The following is a 13,470-nucleotide window of genomic DNA, read 5'->3' as shown; positions in this document are numbered from 1 at the left end:
TGCAGGTCCATGCCCGGGATCTGAACTCAAGAACCCTGGGCCACTGAAGCAGAGTGTGTGAACGTAACCACTACGCCACTGGGCCTGCCCCTCAAAATTTTTCTATGAGCTTCTTCAGACCCATGACCTAGAATCTAAAAAGAACTCAAGGACTACGTCTACTATTGAGATGACAGTAAATTCAAACACTCCTGAGAAGGCGTCTCGACGGCCCAAAGAGAAACCATTCCTAGGGACTTCTGGGCATTCTCATGTCCATTCTGCCAACCTCTATGTTTCGACATCCCAGGACAAGTGCCTGGATTTTGGTTTCTAGGCCACTTGTCCCTCACAGGCACTTGGCTGCACGAATGGGTCAAAGCCACTTGCAGCCTGACCTGGGGGATGGGATTCGCTCAATCTACTGACTATTTAACAGGTTTCGCTGAACCTGCCCTGCTCACTCCCGGCTCCCAGCTGCTCCTGCCAGCAGCCTCTCCTTCAGACAGGCCTCCTCCTCGTGGCTGGAGGAGAGGAATGTGCCTAACCATCCCCCAATACAGCCAAATAACAGCCCATCACGTCCTTAAACTTCTTGAAAATTAAATAGCTACAAATAGCAAATGAGATGATAATAAGGCACAGGACACATAGCTCATGACACCAGATGGGGACCCATCATCCGGTCATTCACTAACGACTCACTGTGCGTCTACGCTGTGCCAGCACGCTCCTGGGCACTGGGACATGACAGTAACTCAGATGACAACCATCTGCCCTTGACTCGCTTACTGGCTCGTGGAGAGATGGGCACTTCACAAATACACCTCTCCTGTGATTTCTGGGAGTGATGAGCATGTGAAAGGAAAGAGGGATGGAGGGAAGCTAATTTGGACAACTCCGGGTCAGGAGGTTTCTGTCCCTCACAATTCCAAAGGGCATACTTCTTGCTCAGAGAAGCCAGAGCACAGGTCTTGTATCTGCCGAGTCCAAATCCTGGCCCTGTCCATGTCCACACTGTGGCCTCAGGCAAATGGCTCAACTCTTCTGACTCTTAGCTTCCCTATGTGCAGAACGGGGATCAGAGTCCTCTCTCTCAGGTCATTACCATGGACTGAATTGTGTCGCCCCCCACGCCCGCCCCCCAAATTCATGTGTTGAAGCCTTAACCCCCAGTGTGACTGTATTTGGAGACAGGACCTCTAAGAAAGTAATTAAGGTTAAATGAGGTCATTAAGGGTGGGGCCCAGATCCGACAGGATTAGTGTCTTTATAAGGAGAGACACAAGAGCTTTCTCGCGCCCTCTCTCTCCCCCTGCCATGTGATGACACAGCTGTCTGAAAGCCAGGAAGAGAGCTCTCTTCAGACGCTGAATCTGCCAGGACCTTGATCTTGGACTTCCAGCCTCCAGAACTGTGAGAAAATAAATATGCGTTGTTGAAGCCGCCCAGTCTATGGTATCTCATGGTGGCAGCCTGAGCCGACCAAGACGGCTACTGAGAGGAACTGACAAGGCCCAGCGTGGCCACAGCTCGGTAGGCAGCATCCTCATTACTCCTCTTTGTCATTCTCTGTGTGGAGGATTCTCATGATGCCTTTCCTCCAAGGAGAGCTCAGGGTCTTTGAAAATATGGGGATATTTTTGACAATAAAAATCCTGACATCTCTTAATGTTGACAATTATTAGGAGCAGCAAGAAATGGAAGGGTGGTTAGAAAAGCGAAGATGCTCAGAGGAAATCAACAACCACACAGGGAGGAAAGTTGACGAGGGCAATGGAGGCATAGAGGACCCCGACTGTCATCTCCTTCTCCTGTGTTGAGATGCTTCCTTTGGTCTTTCTTCTCCTCTGAGGAAGGGTCACCCCAAACCGCCCCAGCCCAGGCAGGCCTCGAATAGTAATGCCCTAATGCATCCTATGAACGTGCATTTTACGAAAGGCCTCTGAGGTTGTGGCCGCCCTGAACAGTCAGGCAGGCACGGGCGAAACTTGCAGAGTCGACATTCCAGCATACGGTCCATCCTCAGGTGAGCAGAGAAGGTGGGGAGAAAGGATGGCATGCAGCAGCCTCTCGCTGACAGCAGTTTTGGCTCTGCTCATTAAGGAGGGCTGAGTGTGACCCTCGCGGGGAAGATTACCAGGGGAAAGCTTGGCAACCATAAGTAACTCTGGTGACTCAGAAAGGGACTCTGCCTCCACAGGGCACCACCTGTTTTGTTTACTAAGTGGTCTTGGCTCAATTTTCTTCCAGCCGAGGGTGGAATTCAATAATCCTCTGCTCTTCCCAAATTTTAGAGCTGGGAAATGCATTCCTCGGGTTCCAACTTTTCAAAGCAGAAAATACCCATGGAGCCCACCTCCCAAACAGGGTGACCTTTCCTGTTCGCTTCCTCCCTCCCTATGTGGTTCTGCTGTTGGCAGCCCAGTTGGCCATTCCTGCACCCGAATTCAGGCCTCTGTGTTTCCAGATCTTAGAAGACTACAGTTGCCATGTCAAACTTAAAGTCATTTTTCTTTAGCTATCTGAGCATTGTAATGACACAGTGCATTTGTTAGTTAGACATTAGTAAATCCATTAGCCTGGAGTCATTGACCTACCTCTAATGTAAGCAAATGCTGCCAGAGAGTTGCTAACAATAACTCCGTCTTTCCTCAGAACTCTCGAGTTGCTTGGGTCAAAGTTTATACCTGTTTCATAAAAAATGCAAGACCGATTAGTCACAGCTGGTCACAGTATGCCTTCTGCTCCTAATCTGGGACTGCCATAATAAATAAAAAGTCATGGAAATCAAATAAATGTGCCTCTGGTTAAATTACGGAAGACAAGGCCAGGAAGAACATTTAGTAAGTAGTCTCTGAAAATATTAAGTGATAAAAGGGATTTGGAAATTCTACAATGTGTTGTTTTCAAGTTCAGGTGCCACTTACTCACTCCACTGCAGAAGGAACAAATTTACTTTCCCATCCCAAAGGCAGTGGCATGCATCATGCCTCTGGGAGGCCTACTAATGCCTTACTTAACCATGGAGCTGCTGTCTGCTCTGCTGACCATAGATAACAAGGCCATAATTGTAAATTACGGAGGGAGGTCGCAGCTACTTCTTTTGGAAATGGCAGCAAAATGCACAGCAGACCTGGTTTCAGATGCCTGATTAAACTGCCATGAGGGAGCTGCGTGAGTTCCTGATGGGGCAGCCTAAGGGCTCTGGGGACCCCTGGAGGCCCCTGGGAATGTCAGACAGGGCAGAAGCCCCCTAGGAAGGATGGCACGGAGCTCTCAGGCCTCCACTGTAGGGGCACCAGGGTATTCATGGGATCCGGGCGGGAACTCTGTTAGAAAGAGCAGTGGGCTGGGATGTGCAGAGCCTGGGGGAAAGCTGGAGGGGTGAACTGGAAGAACCCGGAACATTGACAATACTAATCGCTAAGCTTTGAGACTAGGGGTGAGTTCTATTTCTTGGTGCTTTCCTGTGTTTTCCACATCAAGCATACTTTACTTTTATACTTAGGGGGAAAAGACCACATAAATGTAATAAAAGTGATACAAAACAAACTCTCAACATGCAAAGCACAGTGTCTTAGATGGTTGCTCTGCGTCTATCTATAAAACCTACAGGGACCCTGAAGCTTCTATCAGGAGCCCCAGGGGTCTCAATTCCATTCTAGATTTGATAAGAAAGCCAAAATGCTCATCCTCCCCATTTCCAAAAGTGCAGTGAGAACCTAAGGGAGAAGGTGGCATGTGGATGAGGCCGGCAGGTCCAGCCTGGGCCTGGCCACTCATGTTCCTAATAGGAGCGTCTTTCCAACAAGCTCATCGTAGAACCCAAGAACCCCCAATTTATTGCTGCACACGTCTCTTTTTCGAAGTGACTTTTCTTTTAGAAAATAAGAGGGGAACAGAAGGAGGATTTAGTCACTTATAATTTAAAAAACAAAACAAAATGTTGGCCACCATTTGTAACTGTTGGCCACAGCACTACCATTATCAGAGCTGGTAGCTCAAACACAACTCCTGACACCCCCTTTCATCCTAACCAATGTGCACCCGACTCTGGTCCCATGGGGCTGTTTACCTTTACTTAAAGAGAAATGCTGGGAGTAAGCCATAAAAATTACCATATTCACCATCTTTCTGCTTCAAAGAAGGTTTTAGGTTAGCAACAGCTGGATCAATCGCTGTGAGTATGTTCTTGGGAACTAAAAACCAAAAAGAAATCTTTGAAATACATTGTACACTTAACATATTTTTTAAATGCAATGTAGATAAGATTTAAAAAAATCAATTTTCCAATCAGTCCATAAATCACTCACTCTACTTGTTAGATACACTCACACAAACACCAGTGGTAACTGTGTGATCATCAAATGTCCAAGCAAGGTAAACTTTCAGGCCAATTTTGAAGTATTAAAAAAAGCAATATGGGGCCGGCCCGGTGGCACAACGGTTAAGTGCGCACGTTCTGCTTCGGGGGCCCGGGGTTCACCGGTTCAGATCCCGGGTGCAGACATGGCACTGCTTGGCAAGCCATGCTATGTAGGCGTCCCACATATAAAGTAGAGGAAGATGGAGATGGATGTTAGCTCAGGGCCAGTCTTCCTCAGCAAAAAGAGGAGGATTGGGAGCTAATCTTCCTCAAAAAAAAAAAAAGCAACAACATTGAGAACAAGTAAACAAGATATGGTTTATCTATCCAATAGAATAATATTTAGCAGAAACAAGGAATGAAGTACTGGGACATGCGACAACAAGGATGAACCTCAAAAACACGACGCTCAGTGAAAGAAGGCAGACACAAAAGACCATATATTGCATGGTTCCATCAATATGAAATATCCAGAAAAGGTAAATTTATGGAGACAGAAAGTAAATTAGTGGTTACCAAGGGCCAGGCGTGGGAACGGGGAGCTGACTGCAAATGGGCATGCAAGAACTTTTGGGGGTTGTGGAAATGTTTTAAAATTGGAGTGTGGTGATGGCTGCACAGCTCTGTAAATTCACTAGAAATCACTGAATTGTTTTTACTTAAAACAGGTGAATTTTAAGGTATGTAAGTGACACCTGAATAACGCTGTTAACTGTCATCACGCACTTCCCTGAGATACAGTGAAACCAAATCACTGTAACCCACTCAGAGCCCACCAGCAACAACTCTGCTTTTTACCCACAGCCCTTTAACTCCTTGCTTCCATAATAAGCCTGAAGAGAAGTCTAAGATTCCGTGCTACAATGATCCTCTAAGTATTATAAGAAAGGACAATAGAAAGATGAGGAGAGGAGGGCAGCGTAACAGACTCCTTTAGAAGGTGGCGAAAGAGTCTGCTGAACTGACCCTAAGAATAAACCATCCATCTCAGCATCCCCAGGCAAAGGGGACAAGATGACAGCTCCAGCTGAACCTAACCCGGACGGCAAAGCAAGAATTCCGAAGGCCAAACGCACTGCGGCCGGCTGGGAGAAGGGAGAGGAAAGCAAATATTTTTACTGCAGAAAATTGCTTATTTTTGTTTGTTCTTTATCCCAGCTGGTATCTGGGAGGAGTGGCAACAGGAAGCAGAAGTGAAGCCAATACAAACTGTGCAATTTCAACTGCACTCATTTTCTAAAAAGAGCTGGTAAGACGTCTTCAGCAGCAAGAAAACCTCATTTCCTTTCTCAAAGTGCTTAACCAAATTCTTTTGGGGATGTCCCAGGATCAACAACCAGAGAACATTCCTAGATGGTGAATTTCCCACGTGCAGGAGGCCTGGCGCCTTCGTGCCCATCAGGACGAGGGGCACTTTCCAGGGCGGCACGGAGACGATGGCAGAGGCAGCGGAATCTATCCAGCGTCCCCGAGGGATGCCCCTTGGCGAACCACGCTGCTGATCCTGGGACCACAGCAGCGTCCCAGAGAGCTGAGCTGTGCCCCTGCAAATGCTTTCTGATGAAGCAGCCTCTCGAGAAGGACGGCCCTGATTCCTTGGCAGGAGTACGTCCCCCCTGCCAGGAGTGGCATCTCTTCCTCACGCCTGTCTCTTGGTTTGTCCTCAAGATATGGCCTGAGGAGGAGTGGCTCTCTGCAAATGCTGGAGGCTTTGCAGTTCGAGAAAGAGAAAGATCTCGGAGAGGAAGGGGCTTCTAGGATGAGCTTTGCAGAATAACCTGGCACCCAAGAGACTAAATTGCCTGTGTGTGATACACGCTCGTGTCAGAAAACTTGCCCATTTACTATGTAAAAACGGCTCTGATAGGGGGAGAATCTTTTAGGACCTTTAAAATAACCACAGGCGTCAACACACCTATCAGATTCTTCTATCTCCTTGTTTCAAGAATAAAGATAGGGGGGCCGGCTCCGGCTCCGTGGCCGAATGGTTAAGTTTGCGTGCTCCGCTGTGGCGGCCCAGGGTTCAGATCCTGGGTGCGGACATGGCACCGCTCATCAGGCCCCGTTGAGGCGGTGTCCCACATCCCACAACTAGAAGGACATGCAACTAGATATACAACTGTGTATGGGGGGGTTTGGGGAGATAAAGCAGGAAAAAAAAAAAAAAGATTGGCAACAATTGTTAGCCCAAGTGCCAATCTTTGAGAAAAGAAATAAAGATTGTGAGGACATTTCTCTTAAAAAAAAAAAAAAAGAATAAAGATGGGGACTGGGGATGTGATTTATGACAATCCCTCAAATGCACCCCTCTCCACTTTAGACACATTTATGAAGATGCGAGCAAACCACTATTCATGAGCTTCTAATAGGTGCAGGAGTCTGGGCATTTAAACAGCGCATCTTGCCCCATCCTCACAGTGACCCATTCCTGCAGGTGTGAAAACTGAGGCTCAGAGATGCGCCATCCACCTGGGAAGGGGCAAAGCGTCAACTCCTGGTCTCGCTCACACATGCCTTGATCTTTCCGCGATGTCGTACTGTCCACGGGACGTACGGGAAACAGGACTATTTTAAAGGATTATGAAGATGGAAGAGGGCTTCCCACTCAGGCAGTCCCCCTGAGTCCGTTTAGGTGAAAACAGAGATGATGATTCTATGGACTTGAACGGTTTGCTAAATTTGGGCAGGGGCTCCCCATTGGAAGCTTTTTTCCCTGAATAGATCTTCTGTGTGAAGCTTGGGTCAGTGCAGACTTTAAGAGAACCCGTCGCAGACTGAACTTAGTGCCCAAAAGAATTCTTCACGTTAGAGACAAAAATGATCTCTGCTTAACTGCTCCTCCTTCTCAACAGGCGTCCAGGCCGCATGAGTACCTCCAGACCCTGGCATCCCACCCCCACCCGCTTGTCCCCAAATCTTAGCATCTCTCTACCCTCCTGCCCCCAAATTCTGGTACCACCATGCCTTCTGCCCCCAAATCCTGGCACCCATCCCCCATGCCCCCAAATTCTCGTACCACCATCCCTTTTGTCCCCAAATCCGAGCACCCATCCTTCCTGTCCCCAAATTCTGGTACTACCACTCCTCCTGTCCCCAGCTCCTGGCACCCAGCTCCCTGCCCCATCTCCAGGGAGGAGCCGTAAAGGCCCCAGGCTGAGGTCCACATGTTGCCCGTGCCTCTCAGGATTGTCAGCTGGGATGCTGGCTGTGCCTCTCTCTTGGTGACCCTGGAGGACCAGTGTGGCTCTGGATATGGAGAGGAGCCCCCCTTGCAGAGGTGAGGGGGAGAGCTGGCCAAGTTCTCTGGGTCTGCCTGGTCCTATTAGGAGGAAAGTCTAAAGTCCAGCATGTCCAAGTAGTGTGGCTAATGGTAAAACTTGGAGGGAAGATAGAGCGAGCGAGGACCTCATTTAGTCATGTGTTAAAGACTACTTACTCAGTGATGCAGGTCCCAACACAGTCAGTGACCAAGCGCTGGCTGCTCTGAGCGGTTTGACATCAGCCAGACCCGCTGCCTACAGTTAGAAAAGCACAAGGCCCTCAGCCTGGCTCATTCCCCCAGGATACACGGCTGAAATTCCCCGCCCAGCCTAAAAGCTGTGGGGGAGCGAGCCCTGATTAAAGAAAGCGCCATAAAATAGGAGGAGTGTTCTTTTTTAAATGCAAATTGATTTTGTCCCCTGAGAAGACCTTTCAATGGCTCCCCATTGCCCTCAGGGACAAGGCAAGCCTTAATGGCCCATCCTCCAAGGCCCCTCCAGTCCCGCTAGGCTGCTCACCTCCCAGCCTTTGCCTCTGCTGTTCCTTCTGCCCGCCCTTCCCTCCTCCCCACCTTCACTCCGCTGACTCCTACACACTCCCTCTCACTTGGTTCAGTTGCCACCTCCCCTGGGAAGCCCTCCTGGTCCCCTGAGTCCCCAGAGCCTGAGATTCACCACATCCTATCCTATGGCCTGTGAGGGCAGGGATTGTATTGCTCACTGAAATTCCCCTGCCCCAACTCCCATGCCTGCATGTGGCTGGTACTCAATAAACACGTATGGCATGAATGAAGGCGAGGAGGCCACAGCACTCCCCCAGGTGGTGGTTCAGGGCCCAGTGAAGGCCAATGGCCTTCTGCCATACAGATGCTCACCCTTCCAGAATATTCTCACTAGTTGTGCAACAAGGGTGAGTCATGTGTGAGGCACCTCTGCCCTTCAGCCTGGGTCACACTGGAGATAGGAGGCATGTGTTGCTGTAGAAATCAGGGTCCCCACAGCAGGGCCTACTTGACACGATCTTGTCCCAGATGCACCCTCCCCCCAACCCACAGGGTGGGATGTCCCCTGGAGGGCACAGCAAGATTGCTGGGTAGAACAACAAAGCCTGGTTGGAAGCTGTGGTTGGAAGCAGGGTATGGAATAGACGCCTCTTGGGGGTGGTTCTTCCCTGACCCTCTTATGTAAGAGCAGCTTGACTTGGGTGTGGGAGGTGGGAGGTAGGGGTGGAGGTGGTGGGGTTGGGTGGGCTCCTCTCTGGCAGCCATGTTTATAACCACGTCACATAATTTCTGGCCAATGCTGATCAAACGAGGAGGGCTACCTGATCCCAGCCCAGTCAATTAACTATCCTTCTGTTAGAAGTTTGGAATGAAGATTGCGACACTGCAAGTCTTCGTATTGTTAGAACTGTAACATAAAAATCACTCAGGGCTTTGGAGGTGGCCAGGTGTCATCCAGCCCAGGTTTAGAGGAAGGCTGTGTCAGAGGGAGAGACAGAGAGAAAGAGAATAAGGAAGAGGAGGTGCTGTGACAAGCAGAGAAGAGAGACGCAAGAGACGGCTGCCGGTGCCTTGTGTTTCTGGCTTCAGCACCACCTGAGGTCCCACTTTCCTGCCCTGGCTTCTGGAGCATGGCCTTCTAGCCACTTGATACCTCCCCATGCCACCCTTCTTTTGGCTCAAACCAGCTCAAATTGGTTCCTTCATTCACATCCAAAGAGTCCTAACTAAGACAGATTCACTTAGAAGTGAATTGTCGACATCCTCTGGAATCTTCATATCACTCCGTATTGGTTTGGGAGAATTTTTGAAAATGTAAAATCTTTCAGGCCCACCTGATGATCTATAAAATATGCAGACATCGCAAATCATTTTTAATGATTCAGGTTTCACAGAGAAGAGCCATCTGGCAGGGAGGAAATATTTTTAAAATGTCAACCACTTAGAAGGCGATTAGGTGTCTGCTTGGGGCAGGGCACTAAATGGCCTCACAGTGAGAGTCACCCCTCCCTTTGGAATAACCCTTGAGGGACCACACTGATGGACAAGGAGGCACTTTCCAAGGGAGATGCAAAGAACACGCTCAACACCCCATTTCCTCCACGGGCCCACCTTCAAAACCAAGATGCAGCCCCCATCTCTGACCTCAGCCTTCTGTCCTCTAGTGGTCTCACTCAGATGCCTCCCTCTGCGATTCCTCAACCTCACCCAGACCCCTCCACTGACCTCCTACTTTCTCTTCTTCTCGCAGCCCCTCCTGTCTGCACTGGCCTCTTTCCCCAACTTTGATTCCACCATCCACCATTGTGATCACTCGCTTGGGAACACCCAACTCTAGCCCTCTCTCCCTCCTTTCTTGTTACCCAGTCAGTCTCTCCATGCCTGCTCTTGAGCAGCTGGCCTTGCTGGGGGGGAGCCACAGCACTGGGCAGAAGAGTGTCCCCGAGAACTTTGTGACCATTAACCTCCTGCCCCCATGGCACTTACTTCATACCTTCTCATCTCAAACCCCAGTCCTCACAGCGGATGAGCTCTTCTCATACTTACTTTGAGAAGACAGAGGCCATGCAATAGGAGCTCCAAGCCCTCCTTCATCCATTCCCAGAGCTTCTTCCGCCATGTTATGACAAGGGAAACACCCTTCCCGCCTCTACATGGTCAATCCCATCCCTCTCATCTTCTACCAGACCCCAATCTTTCCAACAGGCCCGGTCCCTTCAGCATCTCTAATGTGTCTATTTTCCAAACACTCCTCAAATCCATCCGACTTTTACCATGTCTACTAGCACGGCTCCAGTCTAAGTCATTGCTGTGTAAGTGGTGTAACTTGTCTCCCACTCCCATCCCACTCCAGCCCCTTCTCCACCCTACGGCCAGAGTGGGCTTTTAAGAGTCTGGTTATCATGATCGGATGACTCCCCTACTTAAATCCCTCCACTGGCACGGCCTCCCAGGACCCTGCCGGATCTGGTCCTGGCCCTCTCCAGGGCCACCTCACACCATCTTCCTCCTCACCAGCTCCTCTCCTCTCCCACTGAGCATCTCTGCACAAGCTGCCCACTCTCTGCTGGCTCAGTCTGCCCACCCATCAGAGCCCAGGTGCAAGTTCACCCTAGAGGAAGGTTCTCTTTGAAAAACTCAAAGCACCCCCCCTCAACTAAAGGAGGGCCCCTCTGCCCTTATCCTCCTGCAGAGCCTCCTGCCCTTTTCTGAAGCAGCATTTATCACAATGGGCAACGACAGATTTATGAGGTTACTTGCTTAACGCCTCTCTCTCTCCCCCAACCAATAATTCCACGAGGACAAGGACTATGCCTTTTTTTTTAACTACTGAATTCTCAGCACCTGGCAAAACCCGTGACACACAGAACATGCCCACAAAGTGCTGAAGGAAGGAGAAGAATCTGGAACTGGGATGAGCGAGCCCCAGGCCTTGAAAGCACGTCTTCCCGTCTTAGCTAAGAAGAGCCACAGCCCCAGGAACCGCCCCCCCCCATCCTTGGCACACCAGGAAATTCACCTTATTTGCAGCCTAAAGTCCCGCTCCTTCCACCTCAGCTGGAGAGCCCTGGAGTGACTAGAACTTCATAATGATTTATGGGGCCTCTCGGGGAACCTCAGCCAGGATGGGCTCCACACTACCCAGGGCGGCTCCGACGTGGGAGCAGGAACAAGGACTGAGAGGGCAGGTAAAATCAGGCTTCCTGGGACGTAAGTGCGGGTGCTGTTACTTTGGGAATACATTTACGTAGACGCTTCACTGTATCTACTGCAGCTTTCATATTGCAGAAGACAACGTTTTTAGCTCAAATATGAAACGGATGCAACAGAATATTACTAGGCCACAGAAAGGAATGAAGTACTGACATGCGCTACAATATAGATGAACCCTGAAAACATATGGTAGGTAAAGAAGCCGGGCAGAAAGAACTGAAAATTGTGCCATTCCATTTATATGAAATGTCTGGAAGGGGCAAATCCATAAAGACAGAAAGTGGATTGGGGGTTGCCTGTGGGGGGGGGCTGGGGGATGGAGGGTGGACTGGGAGGTGACGGTACAGGGTTTCTTTTAGGGATGATGAGGATGTTCTTTGATTGTGGTGACAGTTGCACAATTCTGTGAATACCCTAAAACCACTGGTTTGTATGCTATAATGGGTAAAATGCACAGTGTTTGAATTGTCTCTCAGTAAAGCTGGTACTGAAAACAAGAGGCTAGGGTTATCTGGTAGAAGGAAGAGGGGTTTCCAGGAGCACGGCTATCGGGTTCTTCAGTTACAGTGCTCTTTACTCTCCCTGTGTTTCTATGCCCATTTCAAAAAAAAAACAGTCCACCTGTCAGGATTGCAACCCAGAAATCCTCAGTACCCTCAGAAAACAACGAACTGCTGACTTGCTTTTAGGGAGCTTTAAAAACTGGAATTGGACGCACCAGGCATTTCATTTTATCTTCTGAAGACCCTAGGCAAACACAGTCACGCTGTCCTGTAACATTTTTAATTGTTTGAGGTAAGCATTTGATCTGTTGACTCAACCCTGTGGGCATGCAGATAATTGGCTGTTGGCAGCACAGAGAATGAGTCATTTAGGGCCTAAAAGCAGGGCTGGAGGTGAACCAGGAGCCAAACATCACTGCTGTGAACGTGCATGACAGACCCATAAACTTCAGCACCTCCTAAGAACCCAGAGAAAACCCACTATTCTCAGTGCCATCAATTAAACCCCATTTGTGGCTCTTTTCCGATTCTTCCTGTTTGCTGCCAATCTGATGGCACTAAGGGCTTTTAAATCAAATTTTGACCCAAGAAAATTCTATCGCTTATCTGATGTGAACGTCATAAACAAGAATAAAGGGTAGAAAAAGAGGTTCTTGAATATCTGGGACAACAAGACAGTTTGAGGAGTAGGGTCTTTGGACTTGTGGCAAGAAAATTCCTTTTGTCACATGACCACCTCCCCACAAGAGGCGGTGTACTCTTACCACAGGCGTAGGTGACGGTGAGGTATTTTTTTACTCCTGGCAGACAGGGGCTTCCGAAATGGTGGTTGTTGACAATGATTTTGCATCTCTGCTTCCCATAGCACCTCCTGGACAATACTTGCAAAGCCGAGTAAGACAAGCAGTCTGAAAGGCAGAAAACAGCAGCACTTTCTGTTACATTCCACCTATGGCCACCACGTAGCTTAGGTTATTTTCTGTAAACAAATACACTGAGCTGGATTCCCAAGCTCATGGAGATCATTTCTCTGATTATTTCCTGTCTCATTAGAGCCCCTGAGATGCTTTACCATATAAAGCATATCGGCTAAGTACCATAGAGGCAGAGCTGGCTTCCTGGGCATGTGCTAGAAGGGCCCTGAGCTTACTTGAATGCTCTGCGGCCACCATCTTGAAATTCCTACGTATTTTTGAATAAGGGACCCTATATTTTCACTTTGTACGGGGCCCCACAAATTGCATAACTGGCCCTGCATACAGAACAAGCAAAATACGTAGAACATGGAATGAAGATCTTATTTCTTTTATAACATTCAGCCCCTCTTCAAAATATTTTTTTTTTGTTTACTTTGAGAATCCATCTCCCCTCCATGAACATAAGCTCCATGACAGCAGACTATTTCTATCTTGCTCATCATCTAATTCCCACTGCCTGGCCCAGGACAGAAGCCCAATAAATAACTGATGAATGAATGAATGAATGAATGAAAGGAACCAATAAGCACGAGGCCACGTTTTTCAGCACCTTGGCACGATGTCACCACAATTAGTAAATATTAATTGAACACGTACAGAGGATGAGGCACTGTGCTCAGAAACACAAGTCGGAAGAAGTCTACCTCGCATTGGCAGGACGTGCAA

General features: G+C 48.8%; 1 protein-coding gene across 14 annotated transcripts in view; it reads right to left on the bottom strand.

Moving 5' to 3' along the window:
* The window catches only part of EVA1C (eva-1 homolog C), a 117,716-nt gene that overhangs the window by 39,875 nt on the left and 64,371 nt on the right, over nt 1–13,470 (bottom strand). For 7 of the 14 annotated variants that reach the window (XM_070597123.1, XM_008534555.2, XM_008534554.2 and 4 more), the window contains 3 exons: nt 12,592–12,735; nt 4,101–4,181; nt 2,580–2,669 (listed from right to left, as the gene is read on the bottom strand). In XM_070597123.1, the coding sequence (XP_070453224.1) occupies nt 2,580–2,669; nt 4,101–4,181; nt 12,592–12,735 (315 nt within the window). The remainder of the gene's footprint in view (nt 1–2,579; nt 2,670–4,100; nt 4,182–12,591; nt 12,736–13,470) is intronic. The other 7 variants (XM_070597119.1, XM_070597113.1, XM_070597114.1 and 4 more) reach the window with 4 other exon arrangements.

This window comes from Equus przewalskii, chromosome 27, assembly GCF_037783145.1.
Source record: "Equus przewalskii isolate Varuska chromosome 27, EquPr2, whole genome shotgun sequence".
NCBI classification, from domain to species: domain Eukaryota; kingdom Metazoa; phylum Chordata; class Mammalia; order Perissodactyla; family Equidae; genus Equus; species Equus przewalskii.
Note: the sequence above shows the minus strand (reverse complement) of the source record. Positions and strands in the feature narration are given on the sequence as shown.